At 45.4% G+C, this 22,371-nt stretch overlaps 1 protein-coding gene across 2 annotated transcripts in view; it reads left to right on the forward strand.

The window, feature by feature from the left end:
• Window positions 1-4,275: 4,275 nt before the first annotated feature.
• The window catches only part of LOC120909096 (synaptotagmin-15-like), a 126,949-nt gene continuing 108,853 nt past the window's right edge, over window positions 4,276-22,371 (forward strand). Inside the window, exon 1 of one of the 2 annotated variants that reach the window (XM_040320747.1) lies at window positions 4,276-4,533. In XM_040320747.1, the coding sequence (XP_040176681.1) occupies window positions 4,527-4,533 (7 nt within the window). In that variant the 5' untranslated portion in view covers window positions 4,276-4,526. The remainder of the gene's footprint in view (window positions 4,534-22,371) is intronic. The other variant, XM_040320748.1, reaches the window with a different exon arrangement.

The following is a 22,371-nucleotide window of genomic DNA, read 5'->3' on the forward strand; positions in this document are numbered from 1 at the left end:
AGGCAAGTGGGGCATCCCAGAATTTCCCATCCCTGCCAGTGGCGGTGCGTCCAAAAAAGTGCGCTCGCTGTTCACTCAGCGTTGTGTTAGCAAAGCGAATTAATATTCTCTTTTCTAACACTGAACCGCCTCTCAGCCAATCAGGTGCTCGGGTCTGTTACCTGTCACCTGATTGGCTGAAACGACAGGCGCTGTGATTGGATGCCTATCGCAGAGAACGGGAAGAGACAATGGGAGAAGACAGGAGCGTGGAGGACACCAGACACTGCTCGCCACCTGCCGTCGTGACCCGCTGCCCCACCGAGACAAGGTAAGTGTCGGATGGGTGGGGGATGCACACTGGCAGCATTTGATGGGCACAGTAGTGGCAATTGGTAGGCACAGTAGTGGCAATTGATGGGCACCCTGGCAGCAATTGATGGGCACAGTGTCAGCAATTGATGGGCACACTGGCAGCAATTGGTGGGCACAGTAGTGACAATTGATGAGCACACTGGCAGCAATTGATGGGTACAGTAGCGGCAATTGATGGGCACACTGGCAGCAATTGATGGGCACAGTAGTGACAATTTCATTGTGTGTCTTATACACATCTGTGATTCATTGGGACTTATACCATTTTGTTTTGCCATTGTGTTATATTTACACATATTCCATTTTTATTGTATTTTCACTTATATTGCTGGTATTAGCTGATTCAGTTCATTTATATATATCTGACGATATTCACTATTCGTAGGGGCATATTCAGGCTCTTATTTTCCTTGCATTTTATATATAGTTCTCACCTTATCTTATTCAGCGCCGCACTTTTTCTCTTTATTTTTGTACACAATACTGTTCTATTGTTAGTGCTGGCGGCTACATAGATTTTTTTTCTCATCAGTAGCGCAACTTTTTCCTTCTTACTTGTGACAATTTATGGGTACAGTGGCTGCGTTTGATGGTACAGTGGCTGCGCTTAATGGGCACAGTGGCTGCATTTGATGGGCACAGTGGTTGTGTTTGATGGCACAGTGCCTGCATTTGATGGGCACAGTGGCTGCATTTGATGGGCACAGTGGTTGCGTTTGATGGCACAGTGCCTGCATTTGATGGGCACAGTGGCTGTGTTTGATGGGTGCAGTGGCTGCATTTGATGTGCACAGTGGCTGCGTTTGATGGGCACAGTGGCTGAGTTTGATGGGCACAGTGGCTGCATTTGATGGCACAGTGGCTGCAATTGATGGGCACAGTAGCTACGTTTGATGGGCACAGTGGCTGCAATTTATGTTTTTTTTTTCAGTTTGTTTGCGCCCCCCCCCAAAAAAAAAAATTGAGCACCAGCCGCCACTGATCCCCGTCCAAGTTAATAAACCCTCAATAAACAACGAAAACAAAGTCATGGACTGTTCTCTGGAGTGCCTGTGAAAATGTGGTGTGGTTGGTTGTGCAGGGTGGGGGATCCCAGTAAACTGCGGCTCCCCCTTAGGAGGTGCGCTACTAATACTTTTGGTTTTTGGATTTAATGCAGCTTTAACTGAAAACAGATGTATAAAACTAATGTAAATAATGTAATGAGCTTCCTGACGATGCTGACAAGCGAAATGCATTTCGCCACTGCCATACGTGATGGTGAGCGGTGTTAAATGCTCAGACCGAGCGGAGTGCAGGACAATCGAACAGGCTGGTTGGGTTGGTGCTGACTATAGAATCTTGAAATGTGAGTGGCAACATTTTTTTTTTTTTTTATCCTTTTAATAAAACGATATCACACTATCCTGGATTCTTATCTCTCCCTGGGTCTTGGTTATGGATGTTTGAGGAGATCAGCTGGTGGTGTTCTTTTGCCATATACCATTCTCAAGGTGGGACATAGTGAAAACAACCTGTAAAAATAGTTGTACCCTATGACACCAAAGACATATCATAGATGCTCTTGGTAAGCGTGCATGTTGTGCACTTTGTGGTGGAGCACTTATATGGGGAGTATCTGAGGCACCTTTAATACCAGGCCACGGTGATTGGCGCTTTCTTCAGCAAGATTTAGGAACATTGTTTTGACTGTACAATATTTATTAAACATTCTTAGAAATATATATTTTTTCACCTTTGGGCTCCCAAGTATATTTGGATTGTTTTTTATTCTTTGTTCACATGCAATTATCACATATGTGTTAGCGCCTTGCTTTTCATTGGTTCGTTATTATAAATTGATGTAGAAGGATTCAGTTTTCATGATGGAACAGATGAAATGTTATGTTTTGTATTTTGCTCTCGACGCATGTTTTACATATGACTCTGCAAGTCCACAAGCGCATAAACCTAGTCTAGCGTGCTACCATCTTATCAGGACTTACGAGTGGTTGACAACCTCTTGCTGACCACACATGATTGCCCTTGGATTTCCAAGGCCTTTTTTTACCGCTTCAATACAGGGCATTTTCACCCCCCACTCCTGCCCAGACCAATTTTTATTTGTTAGCGCTGTCGCACTTTGAATGACAATTCCGCGGTCATGCAACACTGTACCCAAATGAAATTTGTATGCTTTTCCCTCCCACAAATAGAGCTTTTGTTTGGTGGTATTTGATCACCTCTGCGGTTTTTATTTTTTGAGCTATAAACAAAAGAAGAGCGAAAATTTTGAAAATTAAAAACACTATATTTTTTACTTTTTGATTTAATAAATATCACAATTTTTTCTTAAAAAAAAATATTTTTCCTAAGTTTAAACCGATACGTATTCTTCTACATTATTTGGTAACAAAATCTCAATAAGCGTTTATTGATTGGTTTGCGCAAAAGTTATATCGACAAAATAAGGGATAGGTTTATGGCATTTTTTATATTTTTTTACTAGTAATGGCGGCGATCTGCGATTTTTATTGTGACCGTGACATTGCGACGGACACTTTTGGCACGTTTCTGGGACCATTCACATTTATACAGCGATTAGTGATATAAAACTGCACTGATTACTGTGTAAATGTGGCTGGCTGGGAAGGATTTAACATTAGGGGGCAATCAAGGGGTTAATATGTTCCCTGGGGAGTGATTCTAATTGTAGGGGGAGGGGACCGTTGTGTGTTCCTCTGTACTGGGAACACACATCGGTCTCCTCTCCTCTGACAGGATATAGATCTGTGTGTTTACATACACAGATCCATGATCCTGCCATCATTGCGAGCAATTGCGGATGTCTGGCAGACATTGCGGCCACCGGGCATGCCCCCCGGGCGATGCGGCGGGCGCAAGCACGCCCCCTAGCCTAAGGTGACCAGATTTTTTAAATGAAATCCAGGGACATATTTTTTTTTTTTACTAGTAATGGCGGCAATAAGCGAATCTCTGCCCATCGACGCCACCCGCCCCACATCCTGTCAAGTCTTACTCTCCGGGTCCCCGGCTACTACTGGTTGGGGAGCGGAGAAAGATCACTCCGCCAGGGAAGGCAAGGAGATAAACAGGCATGCGGCTGGCCGGGACTTGAGCCAAGGCAGAAGAACATGTGAGCGGAGCTGAATGGGCATGCACCCGAAACTGAAGAAATATTCCCTCCGCTCCGACCAGCACATGATCATCAGAAGGGGGCACAGGTAATGGAAAAAAATACACCCCCTAAGCTAGTAGGAGCGGCTGAGCGTGGGGGGTGTAATTCTGTTTTTTTTTTATTAATTCTGCACTGACTGTTCTTGAAATTGCCCCAGCACCTGTTCAAATTCAATCCGGGGACAAAACTGGGGACAGACTTGGTCCGGGGACAGTGTCCTCAATCCGGGGACTGTCCCCTGAAACCGGGGATGTCTGGTCACCCTACCCTAGCCGCCCGGGAAGCCCAGAACGTCATATGACGTCATATGGAGGGAGGAAGGGTTGTCGCCAACATCATTTTACAATGACTCGGTAGGGAAGGGGTTAAAAATTTGTGTCCCAGACTGATCTTTTTGATACCTGAAGTTTTTACAATTATTTTTCAATGTAGTGTCCACCGCTGTTCTTGTATTATACTGTTGATCGGTATTTTTAATAAAACCCTTTGTACAAGAACAGATGACGCTGGTGTTGGGAGTAGGACCTCATTGTGGTCACAGCAGGTGTGCAGGCTCAGGAAAATACACACAGACATCAGACGGTGTAACTCTCCACCAGCATTTACCAAAAACAGAAATTGTTTTGGATGGAGTGACCCTTTAAATTTGTTTTATGCAGCCAAATGTATGACGATGAAGGAAAACAGATTAATTGAATGTCTTCTAATATGTGTTTTCTCTCCTCCCCTCTAGTCAGCTAGAACAGAAGACGGGCGTTCAATGCCTGTACAGTGAAAGGGGAGGTTTCAGAAGTGTGTGTGACAGACCTGGGAGCTGACAGTGACAGCACTGTGCCTGCAGAGCTGACTATTGACAAGACTGTGGATTAGAGATCTCTGCCTGAATAAAGTTCAAATAACAGATCCACATGGACTGAGGAGGACAAGGAGGAGGATAGCCTTCTATACAGACCCCCAACCAGCTTATCTTCCATGTCCAGGAGGACAGGCAGCAATGTCTGGTAAGCTGGGACAGGTTTGCATGTTGTCACAGAGGGAGTTTACACTAGACCGTGATCTATATACGCATGCATGAACATATTTTAGCTGATTTTCAGAATCTGGAGCAGAACAGAGCATGTTAAAAGTCTAATTTCTTGTTTAATTTGGGAGTTAAAAGCTAATTGGTCACTATGGACAGCTGCTGTAGTTTTTCCTTTTTTGTAAATCGTTATTTCTGGGGGGGAAAAAAACTGACGTGCCTTTAGTTATTGAGGTGGATGTTCGTTTAACAGATTGTGTTGGACTAATTAGGTTTACCAGGATTCTGTGATGGACAGAATTATTTCTGGCTGTGATTGCGGTCTGGGGTTAGCACGCCATCCTATAGGTTGTCATATCTGCTTTCAAAGGTTCCAACCTGTCAGATCTCTTCTGAGACAGATGCTGATCTCAATAATTATGCCATACTTCCCAATAGTATTTAAAGGCCGGTTCACACTGAAAAAACGTAGAAGAACTCTGCGCTATGAGTAACAAAATAAGAAAATATAAAAGCTGCTCCCCTCAAATAGCAAGCTTTGTGAAATGGGGGGGGGGGTGTATATCCACACTGCTTCGATGTGGGAACCCTGCTAATCCACTGCGGGTTCCCATATCACACTGCCCTATGCAAACTTCTGGGAGTGTCAATTAAAATTTAATGACACCCCCAAATCAGTTTGCATATCGCGGTGCTGTCTGCAAGTTCGGAAAGGAATTAGATCGCACGGGTGTGAATACCCATGCGATCCGATTCTGCTGCGGACCAAAAAAAGGGTCCTGTGCGAGTTTGGTCCAAATGTGATGTGAATTCAGCCATACTATCTGTATGGCTAAATTTGCATCGCACGGACATCGCATGTGATTTGCACTGCAGTGGGGTGTGGATCACGCACCACGCAACAGTGTGAACCAGTCCTTAAAGAGGAGTTCCACCTAAAAATGGAACTTCCTCTTAACCCACTCCTCGCCCCCTTACATGCCACATTTGGCATGTCATTTTTTTGGGGGGGGGGAGTGGGGGCTTCAGGAGAAGGGGACTTCCTGTCCCACTTCCTCCTTCCGCCGAGGGGCTGAAAAGGCGATTAGCTTAATCGCCTTTTCACAGCCCCTCCCTGTAGGCGAGCGCCTGTCCAATCGGACGGCGCCGCGCCGCTCGCGCATGCGCACTGCCGCTCGTGCATGCGCAGCGGGTGCCCGGCCATGAAGCCGAAAGCTGTCACTGCCGGGTGCCCACAATAAGAATGAAGACGCCGGCCGGCGAGGGGGGGCGAGGAGCGGAGCCCCGGCCGGCGCGTCGCTGGAGCCGTGGAGCAGGTAAGTGTCAGTTTATTAAAAGCCAGCAGCTACACTTTTTGTAGCTGCTGACTTTTAATAAACGTAAAAAAAAGGTGGAAAACCCCTTTAAATAAAATCCCCAATTGGGAGCTGGGTCAAACTGAATCACAAATGTTAGTGCCCCTTCAGGCTGGGTTCACACCTATGGGTTTCCCCGCATCCCAATTTGCATGGTAGGAGATTATGACTGGCTCTCTATGGAGCCGGTTCACATATCTCCGCTGCGGCTCTGGTGCGAATTTGCACAAGGGTCCTGTGTGTCTTTTGATCTGTTTGTTTTTTTTTGTTTTTTTGTTTTTTCCTTTTATTATAAAATTAAACAGATAATACACAAACAATAATACAGCCACGGTAACAGTCCTACCTGTTTTTATACATCCCTTGCTGCCTTATGATATACCTTAAACATATACATCAATCATACCTATCTATTTCCCCCCCTGCTTCCCGGGGAGGACATCCATGGAAAGCAAAAAAAACCTGTACCCCCAGAGAATCAGAAATTCCCTCTCCCCTCCCCCTCTCTATGGTTCTGTAGTTCTTCAACCATCCAAACATATACCTCTTTAAGGTTCCCGTTTCAGGTCTGAATTCAGCACCAACATTTTGGCTGAAATCGGACCTGAAACGGTGAACAGGGACACACCAGACCCCTGCTGTGAGCCGCATGCAGGCAATAGTGTGAACCCAGCCTGATGCCGCATACACACCATCACTTTATGTGATGAAAAAAAAACGACCTTTTAAAAAACGTCAATTAAAATGACCGTGTGTGGGGGAAAACGTTGTTTTATGTCTTGTGAAAAACGACAAAAAAAAATTGAAGCATGCTTCAATTTTTTGTGTCGTTTTTCAAAACGTCGTTTTTTGTGTCAATTAAAATGATAGTGTATGGGCAAAACGACGTTTAAAACAACGTTTTTAAACCGGCGCATGCTCAGAAGCAAGTTATGAAGCGAGCTTCAATGGAAAAGAGTGCTGAACGTAACTGTGCTTTGCTAGAGCATTTTGAAAAAACAATGGTGTGTAGGCAACGTCGTTTTTGAAAATTATGTTTCAAAAACGTTGTTTTATTTCATGATTTAAAACGTCGTTTTTTTTTCATCACATAAAGTGATGGTGTGTACGTGGCATCACACTAAATACCCAAGAAAAATGTTTCCCTTTAAATCTTATGGGACTCTTTTTACCACTGTGGTGCAGGTGCAGTACATTTTGCATTTGCTTGCTGCATCTTTGGTGCGCTTTTCAGGACCACACCAAAAAACGCAGCTTCCCATTGAATTAAATAGAAACAAGTCAAAAACAAAGCACATCAGTTGCGTTTTTGGTGTATTTTTTAGTAACATGTCTATGTTTCACAGGTGCATGCTAGGAGTTAGGCAACCAGTAAATGCATGGGAAATGCATCAGAAATGTATATGCGTTTTTTGATGCATTTTTTAAAAGGAGCAGTGTAAAAGCAGTCTAATGCACACGTACGGGTTTCCCCGGCTGACTTTTCACTGCCGGGAAAACCAAGAACCGGCTCGGCAGCTTTTCCCCCCTACACACGGCCAGTTTTCCTGGCAGGAAAACTGCCATGAGAGCTTTTGCCGGGAAACCCCACCGTGTGTATGCTCCACCGCAGTGTTTCCCATAGGAAAACTGCCGGGAAAAAGACCGCCGGGAATCACGGCAGGGAAAAAAAAGGACATGTCCTCATTTTTCCCGCCGGGATCCCCGGCAGTTTTCCTGACGAGAAAACTGCCATGGATCATACACCCGGACAGTTTTCCCAGCCAAAAGCTGTCATGGCAGTTTTCCTGATGGGAAAACTGGTCGTGTGTACGAGGCATGAGGCTTGGTCCACACTGCTTCGATGGCAAAGTCGTACGACTTTACCTGCAAATTTCAAGGCCTGAAATCGCACCCAAGTTGGACCAAAGTAGTGCAGGAACCTTTTCTAAAGTCGAAGCGACTTGTGTAGTGTCAGTTAAGACGGCTCTCATATGGAAAGATTGAATTTGACATGTCATGGGATGGCGTTCTCACAGGTCAGATCGCATGTCGCAGCAGTGTGAACTGAGCCTTAGGGCTGAACTACAGGGAAAGGTACAATCTTCCCTTGCATTGTAAGGGTTAAATGCTAATTTTTTTACTCGCTGATCCTCCACTCCCAAAGGCTCCTTCGTGAAGTAAGGCGAGACCCCACAGTCCCTTCTCCACTATACAGGTCTTCTAACAGCCTCAAGTTCAATGCAGAGACCGTAACCCTGCACTGCATGAGAGGATGCTGAGAACAGTCCATGGTTAGGCACTTGTTTACACTTGCGGCAAGGACTTTTGCTCCTCTGAAAGGTGATCTGCATTCAGATCACCTTTCAGAAGCATTTGACAGACTGTTTTAACTCCCTAAATGCTGTACTACCACAGGGGGGCAGTTGCAGCACATCCACCTTTGCCTTAAATGGGTCGACAGGGGGTATAAATCCTGCCACAGCCACAAAATATCATGGCATGTGTACACCCCTGGCTGCTGATTTAGCATTTTAAGGAGAGGTGGTTGGGGGCAGTAAAAATGCAGCTCAGCTGCATGTTTTTACTGGCTCTCAATCGCAGGTGTAAATGAGCCACAGTTCCCAGGTGCCCTGACAGCCTCAAGTCCAATGCAGAGTCCATAGCCCTGCATTGGAAGTTAGGACACCGGGGAACAGTCCATCGTTGGAGTGTAGTGTAGCACTGGCTGTTTTGGGAGTGGAGGATCGGGTAAGTAAGACCCCTTTTATACTGAGGCGCTTTACAGGCGATTCTGCACAAAATATAGCGCCTGTAAACTGTCCATTCTGCAGCCCCAGTGTGAAAGCCTGAGTGCTTTTACACTGGGGTGGTGCGCATGCAGGACAGGAAAAAAAGCCCTGCAGGCAGCGTCTTTGGGGAAGTGGGGGAGGGCTGTATAAATCGCTCCTACACCGTCACCTGCCCATTGAAATGAATGGGCGCCGCTTTCAAATCGCTGTAAAAGTGCTTTGAAAGCAGCGCTATGTGGGCGCTTTTAACACCTTTACCCAGTGTGAGAGGGGTCTAAAACGTATTTTTCTGTCCCCTAGACCTCAACGAGCATTTAACCCTCACAGTGCATGTAAATGTTATGTGTTTTTTTTATGATGTAGATATGGAAATGCATCAAAAGTTTCTGTGAAAAGTTTTGCACATGCTTCCATACTAGAGAGAACATTCAAATACCCATGTCGGGACTTTTTCCTTCTGTAATTGTTTGCATGTCAACAGCATTTGTCAGAGTTATCTGCAGACGGGAACGGCGCTTGCACAACAGGTTTTAGACATTGCCGATATTATTCAAACAACCACAACCCTATAGTATTAAATACATGGAGGATTTGGAGGATTTGTGAGAATTTTTCTACAGAGACATGCTATGTAAGTGGTAGACATTGGAATGCATTCTGTTGTCACAAAAATTCAATTAGAAGGAAGCAGCGCCCTGCCTTGTATGACATAACCTGGGATAATAGCTTTGTATGTGACATGCACATGGAGTATCTACTTGTTCTTTTCAGATTAAGTGCAACTGTCAGGCCCCGTACACACGACCGAGAAACTCGACGGGCGAAACACATTGTTTTCCCCGTCGAGTTCCTTGTTTGGCTGTCAAAAAACTCGTCGAGCCAAATGTTCCCATTGCCCAATGAGGAAATATAGAACATGCTCTCTTTTTGGCTCGACGAGTTTCCCGGCGGGTTTTTCGGCGAAAAGTGTACACACAACCGGTTTTCTCGGCAGAATACGTCTCCCATCGAATTTCTTGCTGAATTCTGCCGAGAAAACCGGTCGTGTGTACGGGGCCTTATACAAATTTTGGCTATATTCTACCCTGCTACCTGAAGAAGGTTGTAACGCTGAACTCCAGGCAAACAGCGAAATTCACTGATTACATACATACATATACATGTAGCGCTCACCCCCAAAGGAGCCGCTGGTTATAGATTAGGTGGCATGTTACCTCTGTGACTCCGCCGTCTAGGGTAGTTGATAAGAGCCGAAGCAATGGAATGTCCACATGTGTGTCACCCTGAAGGTGGGTGCCACACCGGGAAAAGAACCCCGCCTCTCAAGCGTCTGTTCCAGAAGTACCCTCTCCCAGCATGCCCTGCGAGAGAAACTCCCTCCTGATTGGCTGCTGGCAAGAGGCACCCAAGCCTCGACTCCACTGGCGCCACCTGTGGCCCCGGGGTGCTATAACACCCCGGCAACAACAGAATGAGCCCACAGCACAGCCTTGCCGAAACAGAGACCCTTTTAGAATTACAATTAAGATCAGAGTCAAATTACACTCTGATTATCCCTTAAATTTTGTCAGCACCGGTACTTAGAAGTACCCCGGCGCTACATATATATATAGTTGCTAGTTACAAACATCCACCAAATCACTCTGCTGCCAGACCTCCATATATCACTTCTGAGACAATGAGCAGCCATTTGTGTTGTTTTGTTGCGTTTATTGTGGTATACAGGTATATTGGTTGGGGTAAAGGGAGATATGAGATGCCCATAGCACTTATTGAATTTCCATCACATGTATGGAGCATTGATTAGTAGAATTAGCCCTGGAAAACGATGCACTTCTAACATTCACAGTCTTATTCCCCTGCATATCTCCACGGCAGACTATTGCTCCCTCTCCTATGCACTGGCTCCTGCAGAGTATCACTCCCTTGAACTCCTCTCCTCTTGTACAAATCCTTTGCTGCAAAACTGTTATGCCCCGTACTTACGATCGGAGTTTCCGACGGAACTCCGTTCAAGCTGTCTTGCGTACACACTGTCATACCAAATTCCGCTTGCAAAGAATTCGGTGATGTACAACACTACAACGAGCCTAGAAAAATAAGGTTGAACGCTTCCGAGCATGCTTCGAATTGTTTCCGAGCATGCGTGTTTTTTTCTCTGTCGGAGTTCCATACAGACGAACGTCGTGTGTACGCGACATAACTCCGTCGGCAGAAAACAGCTGTGAACACTGGTCTCCTTTGTATAGATTTTTAGCTGCCAACCGCTTCTCCTTCTCTCCCTTCCGCTGCTGTCATCTAAAAAGCTATACAGGGAGATCGGTGTTCACAGCCAGGGCGGCCATCAGGAATTATGGGGCCCCTTACACAGCTTCAGGAATGGGCCCCCTGGAGCAGAAAACCCGGGGGGGGGGATACTGACGCCTGAAATTAAGAAGAGGGGGGGGCCTTAAAAAAAAAAAAGAAATAATGAAAAATATATATATAAAAAAAAGGGGGGGTGGCCATCCGGGGCCCTTTAATAAAAAGAAAAATAAATAAATAAAATATATATATACAAATTTTTATTTATTTTTTTTATAAAAAAAAAGGGGGGTAGCTATCTGGGGCCCTGGGGACCTCTGGGCCCTTTAATAAAAAAAATCTATATATATTTAAAAAATAATAAAAAAAATACAAAAAAAAGGGGGTTGCCATCCGGGACCATGGGGACCTCCAGGCCCCTGGGGACCTATTGGCCTTTTAATAAAAAAAAAAAAATAAAAAAAAATAAACCTCTGGGCCCTTTAATAAAAAATAAATAAAAAAATATATAACTTTTTTTTTGTTTTATAAAAAATAAATAAAAAAAGGGGGGTTGCTTTCCGGGGCCCTGGGGACCTCCGGGCCCCTGGGGATCTCTGGGCCCTTTAATACTCATGAAATGTTCCCTGTGCCACTGGCTGCAATACAACCCCAAAGCATGATTGATCCACCCCCATGCTTAACAGTTGGACAGAGGTTCTTTTCATTAAATTCTGTGCCCTTTCTTCTCCAAACGTACCTTTGCTCATTCCGGCCAAAAAATTCTATTTTAACCTCTTCGGTCCACAGAACTTGTTTCCAAAATGCATCAGGCTTGTCTATATGTTCATTTGCAAAGTTCAAACGCTGATTTTTGTGGTGAGGACGTAGAAGAGGTTTTCTTCTGATGACTCTTCCATGAAGACCATATTTGTACAAGTATCTCTTTATAGTGGAATAGTGTACCACAACTCCAGTGTCTGCCAGATCTTTTTGGAGGGATCGTGCAGTCAAACGTGGGTTTTGAATTGCTCTTCTCACAATCCTGCAAGCTGTTCTGTCTGATATTTTTCTTGGTCTTCCAGATCTTGCTTTAACTTCCACTGTTCCTGATGACTGCCATTTCTTAATTACATTCCGAACAGAGGATATTGACATCTGAAAATGCTTTGCTATCTTCTTATAGCCTTCTCCAGCTTTGTGAACGTCAACTATTTTCAGTTTCAGTTCTCTAGACAACTGCTTAGAAGAACCCATGGTGCTGATTGTTGGGACAAGGTCAGATGAGTCTGGGCTTTTAAAACCTTTGAGATTGACATCACCTGGTCTTCCCAGACGATGATTGAGAACAATCAATGACACTGGCAGGTCTCAGCTTTGCAAAGGGGGCAGTGCATGCTATAAATTCTGCAGGGTGCCCAAACTTTTGCAGATGCCATTTTTTCTGTTTTCTGTAATTTTGAAAGTGTTATTGATGGAAATAAAATCTAACTTTTTTTTGACATATTATGAGAATGTCTAATCTGTAATTTGATGCCTTTTGGAGATTTTTCCACATTAATACAAATTTTTACCTGGGGTGCCCAAACTTTCGATCCCCACTGTATATAGGAGGCCTGCCCTCTGCCAATACTGAATGGGGATTGGTCAGAGCTCCTCACATTATCTGCCTGCTACTCAAACTCCAGGTCCAACCTCTGTTCCAGAACAATCTTCCTGAAAGCAGGGGAAGCGCCTTAGAGTCAAAGCTCAGGTGATAACAACCACTCCTGCACTAAACACTCCCAGCTCCAGATCAAAACAAACAGGCCCAGCCTAAAGCTCAGTTACTCTGTCTGTAACTCACCACCGTAATGCAAGGCTTTCTTCCTGGTGTGGAGAAAGCCTCTTGAGGAGGGAGGGGGCGAGCAGGCAAGTCTGGACACTCTCTACTTTGCAGATAGAGAAAGGAACTGTTTGTTAGTGGGCGTCCTGACACTCCTGCTTGCCCCCTTCCCCCTCAAGAGGCTTTCTCCACACCAGGAAGAAAGCCTCACATTACGGTGGTGAGTTACAGACAGAAGAACAGGAAGTGAGGATTTCTCAGAAGAAATAAGGACATTTAAAAGCAAAATCGAAGGATGAGGTAAGTGAAGGAGGACTACCCTAAGGTAAAGGAAGCTATTTAGGGAAAAAAATGTTTTCCTTTACAACCCCTTTAAGTTAATTTTTTTTCCTCATTAATTTACACACAGCACCCCATATTGACACAATACACAGAATTGTTGACATTTTTGCATATTTATATATATATAAAAAAAAAATATGAAATATCACATGGTCCTAAGTATTCAGACCCTTTGCTGAGTATTTAGTAGAAGCACCCTTTTGATCTAATACAGCCATGTGTCTTTTTGGGAAAGATGCAACAAGTTTTTCACACCTGGATTTGGGCATCCTCTGCAATCCTTCCTTGCAAATCCTCTCCAGTTCTGTCAGGTTGGATGGTAAACGTTGGTGGACGGTCATTTTTAGGTCTCTCCAGAGATGCTCAATTGGGTTTAAGTCATGGCTCTGGCTGGGCCATTCAAGAACAGTCACAACGTTGTTGTGAAGCCACTCCTTCGTTATTTTAGCTGTGTGCTTAGGGTCATTGTCTTGCTGGAAGGTAAACCTTCAGCCCAGTCTGAGCACTCTGGAGAAGCTTTTCGTCCAGGATACCCCTGTACCTGGCCGCTTTCATCTTTCCCTTGATTGCAACCAGTTGTCCTGTCCCTGCAGCTGAAAAACACCCCCACAGCATGATGCTGCCACCACCATGCTTCACTGTTGGGACTGTATTGGACAGGTAATGAGCAGTGCCTGGTAATCTCCACACATACCGCTTAGAATTAAGCCCAAAATGTTCTATCGTGGTCTCATCAGACCAGAGAATCTTATTTCTAATCATCTTGGAGTCCTTCAGGTGTTTTTTTTTAGCAAACTCCATGTGGGTTTTCATGTGTCTTGCACTGAGGGGAGGCTTCCGTCAGGCCACTCTGCCATAAAGCCCTGACTGGTGGAGGGCTGCAGTGATGGTTGACTTTCTACAACTTTCTTCCATCTCCTGACTGCATCTCTGGAGCTTAGCCACAGTGATCTTTGGGTTCTTCTTTACCTCTCTCACCAAGGCTCTTATCCCCCGATAGCTCAGTTTGGTCGGACGGCCAGCTCTAGGAAGGGTTCTGGTCGTCCCAAACATCTTCCATTTAAGGATTATGGAGGCCACTGCGCTCTTATGAACCTTAAGTGCAGCATACATTTTTTTTGTACACAAGTAAAATGCGCAAGATACCAGAAAAAAGAGATGTCCAAACAGTATTAAAAATAATGATAACTAGATGTACATAGTGATTTGTACAATCAAAGAAACCTAAGGAAGAGTCCAGGTTCTTAATATAGGAAGTCCAAGGACTGGAGAGGGACAGTGTAGCAAGGGTTAAAGTTACACTCTCAGGGCTGCCATCAGTGGGGAACAGAAAGCATCTGGGTGTAGCAGTTCTAAATTCATTTTAATTAAGTAGTAAACATAGTCCACTCACATTTAGATGGTGAAATAAAAGCATAAAACAATTCCCAAGCGAGGGGAGGGAGGTCATCAGTTCTGTCAGTCCACTTCTGATCCTGCTGGGGTGCTGTGCTGCTGAAGATTCGCTCTCACCGCTGACAGATGGAAAAGGCCGGCTGCGATGGAGGAGGATTTCCAGAGCGAGACTTGGAGCGTGATGGTATTGCAGGCGAGGGATGCTGATGTCACTGGCATGCGACTCGTTTCGAGAAGTACAGGCTGCGTATGACGTGGCAGCTGCACTCCTTCATCTTCATCGATGAACTGTTCGCCCCAACACTACCTTTGACGGAAATCTATGCATCGCTGTGTAAAAACTGATGTACATGGATGATCATCCAATTACATCCTCTTTCGTCAACATCTGTTTTTTTAACTGATCAAAGCACTATTTTTTTTCTGTTGAAAAAATGTATTGAAATAAAAAGAATGTACATGGACAAACAGTCATTTTTTGCATGAAAATTTAGCTCTGGGACCCAAGTGGTTAAGGACTCTAACTGGAGGTTTTAAAAAAATGATGTCCTTCAGTGTCCGGCTACCTTGATCCCCGGTGGTTTGTCGAGGCCCCTTTGGATCGCCAGCCTCTCAATGGCACTCCTCAGACGGACTCCCCACCGAACAGCAATACAGCTTGGGATCCTCAAAGGTGGGAGCCCAGTCACTCACTGGGTCCCTGTCGCTGTTCAGATGCTCCGGGCCATCATGGTCCCGGAACCAGGAACACTGCGTGGCACGTACGCCTCGGCCAGGTAGGCCATAATGTGAGGGGGGCCGTGATGTGGTCACCCTAAAAGTGGGTGCCACCCCCGAAGAAGAAGAACCAGAACCAATGGCATCTGCCTCATAAATACCCCTCCCCAGCATGCACAGCGAGGTCAGACCCTCCTGGCCCCTCCTGGCTGCCGGGAAAGAGCACCCAAACCTTGACTCCACTGCTGCCACCTGCAGTACCAGGGTTGGAAGAACACCCCAGCACAACAGAATAGCCCACAGCACAGCCCAGCTGAGACAGAGACCCTGTTTTGCACTTAACAATCTGGATCAGAGTTTAACTACAGTCTGATCTATCTCTAAATTTAACTAGCACTGGTACCATAAAAGTACACAGGCGCTACATTTACAATGTGATATTTTATGCCGTTTTTAAATGTATAACTGTACCTTCTCTCTTCTGTTTCGGATACCTTTGCTATCTGCCTTGCACTTACTCAAACTGTGCATATGTCAATTATATGAAGTCACAATTTTCTAATTATCTGTTCAACGGCAACAGGTCGGCTTCCCTGCGTGAGAGCCCGTACAATACCGTTGGCTCTCTTAGCGGCCACTAGGGGCGCACGCCCCCGCTCGTCCCTGACTCCCGTGCGGGTGCCCCGGCGGGTGCGATCGCCGCCGGGCACCCGCGATTGCTCGTTACAGAGCGAGGACCGGGAGCTGTGTGTGTAAACACACAGCTCCCGGTCCTGTCAAGGGGAGAAATGCCTGACCGTCTGTTCATATAATGTATGAACAGCGATCAGTCATTTCCCCTAGTGAGGCCACCCCCCCTACAGTTAGAACACACCCAGGGAACATACTTAACCCCTTCCCCGCCCCCTAGTGTTAACCCCTTCCCTGCCAGTAGCATTTTTTTAGTAATCCAATGCATTTTTATAGCACTGATCGCTATAAAAATGCCAATGGTCCCAAAAATGTGTCCTAAGTGTCCGCCATAATGTCGCAGTACCGAAAAAAAAATCGCTGATCGCCACCATTACTATTAAAAAAAAATATTAATTAAAATGCTATAAAACTACCCCCTATTTTGTAAACGCTATAACTTTTGCGCAAAACCAATCAATAAATGTTTATTGCGATTTAAAAAGAAAAAATATGTAGAAGAATATGTAACGGCCTAAACTGAGGAAAAAAATATTTTTTTTTATATATTTTTGGGGGATATTTATTATGGTGAAAAGTAAAAAATATTCATTTTTTTCAAAATTGTCGCTCTATTTTTGTTTATAGCGCAAAAACTAAAAACCGCAGAGGTGATCAAATACCACCAAAAGAAAGCTCTATTTGTGGGAAAAAAAGGACGCCAATTTTGTTTGGGAGCCACGTTGCACGACTGCACAATTGTCAGTTAAAGCGACGCAGTGCCGAATCGCAAAAAGTGCTCTGGTCTTTCACCAGCAATATGGTCCGGGGGTTAAGTGGTTAAATAAATATATTATTATTATTATACTCATTATCCATAAAAAAAAGCAAAACCAGTTCCTCAACCACCAATGTTTTCTTCAAATCGTAAAAAAAAAAAAAAACCCTCCTTCAGCCAGTCACAGACAATCAGATTAATTGCCTGGATGAGTTACTGATAGTTGACAGCTGTCAGAATATGTATTTGCAATCTCTACAACAGAAACAAGATGAGTTAATATTATTGTAAAGGAGCAGTACTGTACAGTAACCCATGGCTGCTAATCACTGTTCTATAGCAGCCTGCATGTGTCTACCAATGCAGCCTACCCATGTCCACCAATGCAGCCTGTGTCCACCAATGCAGCCTGTGTCCACCAATGCAGCCTGAGTCCACCAATGCAGCCTGTGCCATCAATGCAGCCTGCGTCCGCCAATGTAGCCTGTGTCCACCAATGCAGCCTGCGTCCGCCAATGCAGCCTGTGTCCTTCAATTCAGCCTGTGTCCTCCAATGCAGCCTGTGCCACCAATGCAGCCTGTGTCCGCCAGTGCAGCCTGTGCCGCCAATGCAGCCTGTGTCCGGCAATGCAGCCTGTGTCCGGCAATGCAACATGTGTCCGGCAATGCAGCCTGTGCCACCAATGCAGCCTGTGTCCCCAATGTAGCCTGTGTCACCAATGTAGCCTGTGTTCCCAATGTAGCCTGTGTCACCAATGCAGCCTGTGTCCCCAATGCAGCCTGTGTCCCCAATGTAGCCTGTGTCACCAATGCAGCCTGTGTTCCCAATGCAGCCCGTGCCTGTGGCAGCCTACCTGTGCAGGGGAAGAGAGAGGAGAGCTGCCGCCCAGATGATCAGAGCGCCGGGAACATAACAGCTTTCATTTCAATAGCTGTGTGTTCCCAGCCGCGCAACATCAAATACAGCCCCTCCCCATTGTCCAGGGAACTTTGATAGACAGGTCACCTGTCCCAGGACCTGGCTTATTAACCTTATTAACCTTACCCACCGTTTAGCGTCTGCCAACCCTCTCCTCCAATCTCTACACTGGCTTCCAATCGCCAAGCAAATTAAATTCAACATACTAACCACAACATACAAAGCCATTCACAACGCTGCCCCAAGCTACATTACCAATCTTGTCTGAAAATATCAATATAAACCGTCCTCTCCACTCCTCCCCAGATCTCCTACTCTCAAGCTTCCTCATCTCCTCCTCCCATGCTCGTCTCCAGAATTTCTCCAGAGCCTCTCTCATCCTCTGGAACTCGCTACCTCAACCTTTTCCGGCTATCCCCTACTCTTGCTACCTTCAGGCAGGGCTGGACTGGGACAAAAATTTGGCCCTGGACTTCATCCAGACCGACCCACTTTAATTCAATAAAATGCTGCCCCCCCCCGAAAAATCACGCCCACCAAAAGGCCCCTACATCCATTATTGTATATCATGAGAGGGTGAGAAAGGGAGAGAGAGAGGGGGGGTGAGTGTAAGAAAAAGAGAGTGAGTGTAAAAGAGAGGGGGTGAGTGTAGGACCCCTTTTTACACTGAGGCGTTTTTTAGGCGCTTTTGGGCTAAAAATAGCGCCTGTAAAGCGACTGAAAAACGCTTCCGCTGCAGTCCCAGTGTGAAAGCCTGAGTGATTTCACACTGGGGCGCTGCCAGGGCGTTACAAAAAGTCCTCCAAGCAGCAGCTCTGTTTTAAAAAAACAGCCCACTGAGCCATCGGCCCACCGGGAAACTCCCTGTAGTCCCTATGGCCAGTCCATCCCTGCCTTCAGGCCATCCCTGAAAACTCATTCCTTCAGAAAAGCCTATCACACCTCCAACTAATATTTGATCACTTCCATCAGCTCATTCTCCACAGTTACAACCTTTTGTACCACCATAGAAGACCCATTATAAATGTAATGCCATCCAGTGTACATTCTTTTTCATATGAATGTTTTCATCCAATGGGGTTGATTTACTAAAACTGGAGAGTGCAAAATCTGGTGCTGCTGTGCATGGTAGCCAATCAGCTTCTAACTTCAACTTGTTTAACCACTTCAGCTGCGGAAGGTTTACCAGGCCATTTTTTTAAACTGACAATTGCGCAGTCTTGCAACGTTGTACCCAAATAAAATTGGTGTCCTTTTTTTCCCCACAAATAGAGCTTTCTTTTGGTGGTATTGGATCTCTGCAATTTTTTATTATTGCGCTATAAACAAAAAAAGACCAATAATTTTGAAAAAAAAAAAAAAAACAATATACTTTACTTTCTGCTATAAAACATACCCAATAATTTATGCAAATATGTATTCTGCTACATTTTTAAGGTAAACCCCCCCCCCAATAAGCATATATTGATGGGCTTGCGCAAAAGTTATAGCATCTACAAAATAGGGCAAAGATTTATGGCATTATATATATATATATATATATATATATATTTTTTTTTTTACTAGTAATGGTGGTAATCAGTGATTTTTAGCGGGACTGCAACATTGCGGCGGACAGATCGGACACCTGACATTTTAGACACTTTTTGGGGAACCAGTGATATTATTACAGTGATCAGTGCTAAAAATATGCACTGGCATTGTACTAATGACACTAGCAAGAAAGGGGTTAACATCAGGGGCGATCAACGGGTTAAATGTGTTCCCTGTGTGTTTCTAACTGTGTGGGGGGATGGGCTGCCTGAGACAATGCACAGATCCATCTTTCTGCATAGCAGGAAGACAAGATCCTGTGTCATCCCCTGTCAGAACAGAGATCTTCCTTGTTTAGACAGGCACATGCCCGTTCTGTCACTGCAGGGAACAATTCGCAGGCAGCCGGCGGACATCGAATCCACTGGAGCCACTGATTGGCTCCCCCAACAGTTTAGAGTTACTCATGAATTCAGGCCCTAGAACTATTGCTGTCATTCTGATGTTTGCATCGATAACGCACATGTGTGATGTAGGGATGAGCTCATGCGTGTTCGCACAGTCCACGTGCAGAGCCCACCAGAAAGTCTGCATGGCGCTGTGCTAACCACAGGCAGGGAGACATTTCCCGATCTCTGCAGCCGAGCAGAGATCGGGAAATGGCGGGCTCTGCACGTGGAGTGTGTGCGAACACGCCGGAGCTCATCCCTAGTGTGATGCAGTCACCGTTTACATGTGCATGCCGCATCTACACTCACCCACATCATACATTTGCGTGTATGTGTGTGGGACAGGGTTCTTTATAATAATTGGGGTAAATTCAGGTAGGGGCGCGCACTGATACGGCGGCGCAGCGTACCGTTTTTACGCTACGCTTCATTCACGAAGCATTTGCTCCGTAATTTGCGGCGGCGTTTCGTAAAAGGGGCCGCGTAAGCGCGCGTAATTTAAATGATCCCGTAGGGGGCGTGGATCATTTAAATTAGGCGCGTTCCCGCGCCGAACGTACTGCGCATGCTCCGAAAACTTCCCGACATGCATTGCGGTAAATGACGTCGCAAGGACGTCATTGGCTTCGACGTGAACGTAAATGGCGTCCAGCGACATTCACGAACGAGTTACGCAAACAACGCTAATTTTGAAAATCGCGAAGCGGGAACGACGTCCATACTTACCATTGGCTGCGCCTCCTAATAGCAGGAGCAGCCTTACGGCGAAAACGACGTACGCAAACGACGTAAAAAACGAGCGCCGGCCGCGCGTACGTTTGTGAATCGGCGTTAGTATGCAATTTGCATACTCTACGCTGACAACTACGGGTGCGCCACCTAGCGGCCAGCGTCAGATTGCACCCTAAGATACGACGGCATAAGAGACTTATGCCAGTCGTCTCTTAGACCCCATTCACACCTAGGCGTTTTTACGCCTGTAGCGCTACGCCTCTGCCGCCAGAGGGCTGGAAATACATGTCCCTCTATGGAGATGGTTCACATCTCCACGCCGAACGCCGGACGCCTGTCGCCTGCGGCGTGAAAAAAGGTCCCGGACCTTTTTTTCAGGCGTCTTCGAGCGTTCGGCTAGGAGATGGCAATCATCTCCATAGAGGGGGTCATCTTGGGGCACATCTAGGCGGACAATACCCGCGTTTTGTCGCCGCAAATCGCGGTACAAAACGCCGCTATTTTTACCGCGATTTGCGGCGACAAAACGCCGCGATTTCGTCCGTCTAGATGTGAATGCAGCCTTAAGGCTACAGTCGGCGTATCGAGCTTTCTGAATACAGAAAGTAGATACGCCGGCACTACTTAGCAATTACGCTGCAGATCTATGGATACGCAGGCGTAATTGCTTGCTGAATCTACCCCATTGTTTAATATTATTTTAAGTTATTTTAATAAAATTAATTATTTTACACTTTTTTTTTATTTAACTTTATTGTTATCCCAGGAAGGTTACTCTTTATGGAAACCTCCCCTTCCCTCCAAAGCAACTAACCAAGCATGATCTGTGCCAGAGGTGTAACCAGAACCTTCAGGGACCTCTGATCCTGGGGCCCTTTCTACTAATCCTGGGGCCCCTTATCACTGTCCCGTAGCAAGACCCTTTAACTTTTATACAGCAGGCCCACTTCCTGCAGTCGTAGGTAGGGTTGCCACCTTTTCTTCAAGCCAAACCCAAACACTTTTGTGGCACACAGCAATTTTTTTCGGTAGAACCAGTGGTTCTCAATCCTGTCCTTAAGTACCCCCAACAGGATATGTTTTTGGAATTTCTCTTAGAAAAAATAGCTGTCCAAAATACCAAGCCATTGACTCTGATTTAAAGCACCAGTGCAAGATAAAGGAAAACCTGCAAACATGGCCTGTTGGGGTACTTGAAGACAGGGTTGAGAACCACTGGTATACACTATACATGTATTTTGTGACTAATTAACACTTCTAATCATATGGATTTAATCACAAGAGACCTCTCTTACATAAGAGTCCACAGAGTTCCCCTTTACATCATAGACCACAGAGTTCCCCCTTTAAATCTAAACTTGCAGAGTTCCCCTTTAAAAATATCTAAGAGAAAAGTATGACTTTATGGTGCTAAATATCTCAAGTTCTCTGTGAAGGAACTCTACTCCTTTTGCGCTAAAGAAGAAGTGTGTATGCTGTTAACTGCTTCTATTGCAAAGTCCACAGTCTGCTATATGAAAGAACTTCTGCTTCAGCTTTATAGAAAGGAGTTCACTGTCCTCAAACTGTACATAGTCTCTGTTTTTGGAGTATCCAACTCAATTCCCTCAACCCTATCCAAGTATTTAAAAAATAAAAACAACAAAAACAACAACCCTAGATTGGATATTAACCTCCCTGTCGGTAATCCCAAGTCTGTCTCGGGGTGGAATTCCAGTACCATTAGCGGTATCCCCGGCCGGGATCGCATCGCAGTATCCAGGCAGAGTGTACTTACCTTGTCCCCATGATCCTGCGATGTCTTCCCGCTGTGTGAGCAAGCTGTCTCCTCGCTCGAATCACACAGTGGCCCGATTGCCGCTGAGCTCTGTTCCCTGCGACGTTACGACGCACAGGGGCAGAGATCGGAGCCAAATTCAAAAAAATAAAAGCACAATACACATACAGTATACTGTAATCTTATAGATTACAGTACTGTATACAATTATTACACACACCCTTTGTCCCTAGTAGTCTGTCCAGTGACCTGCATGCACTTCTATATAATAAA

The sequence above is a fragment of the Rana temporaria genome, chromosome 8, assembly GCF_905171775.1.
Source record: "Rana temporaria chromosome 8, aRanTem1.1, whole genome shotgun sequence".
In the NCBI taxonomy this organism is placed as follows: Eukaryota; Metazoa; Chordata; class Amphibia; order Anura; family Ranidae; genus Rana; species Rana temporaria.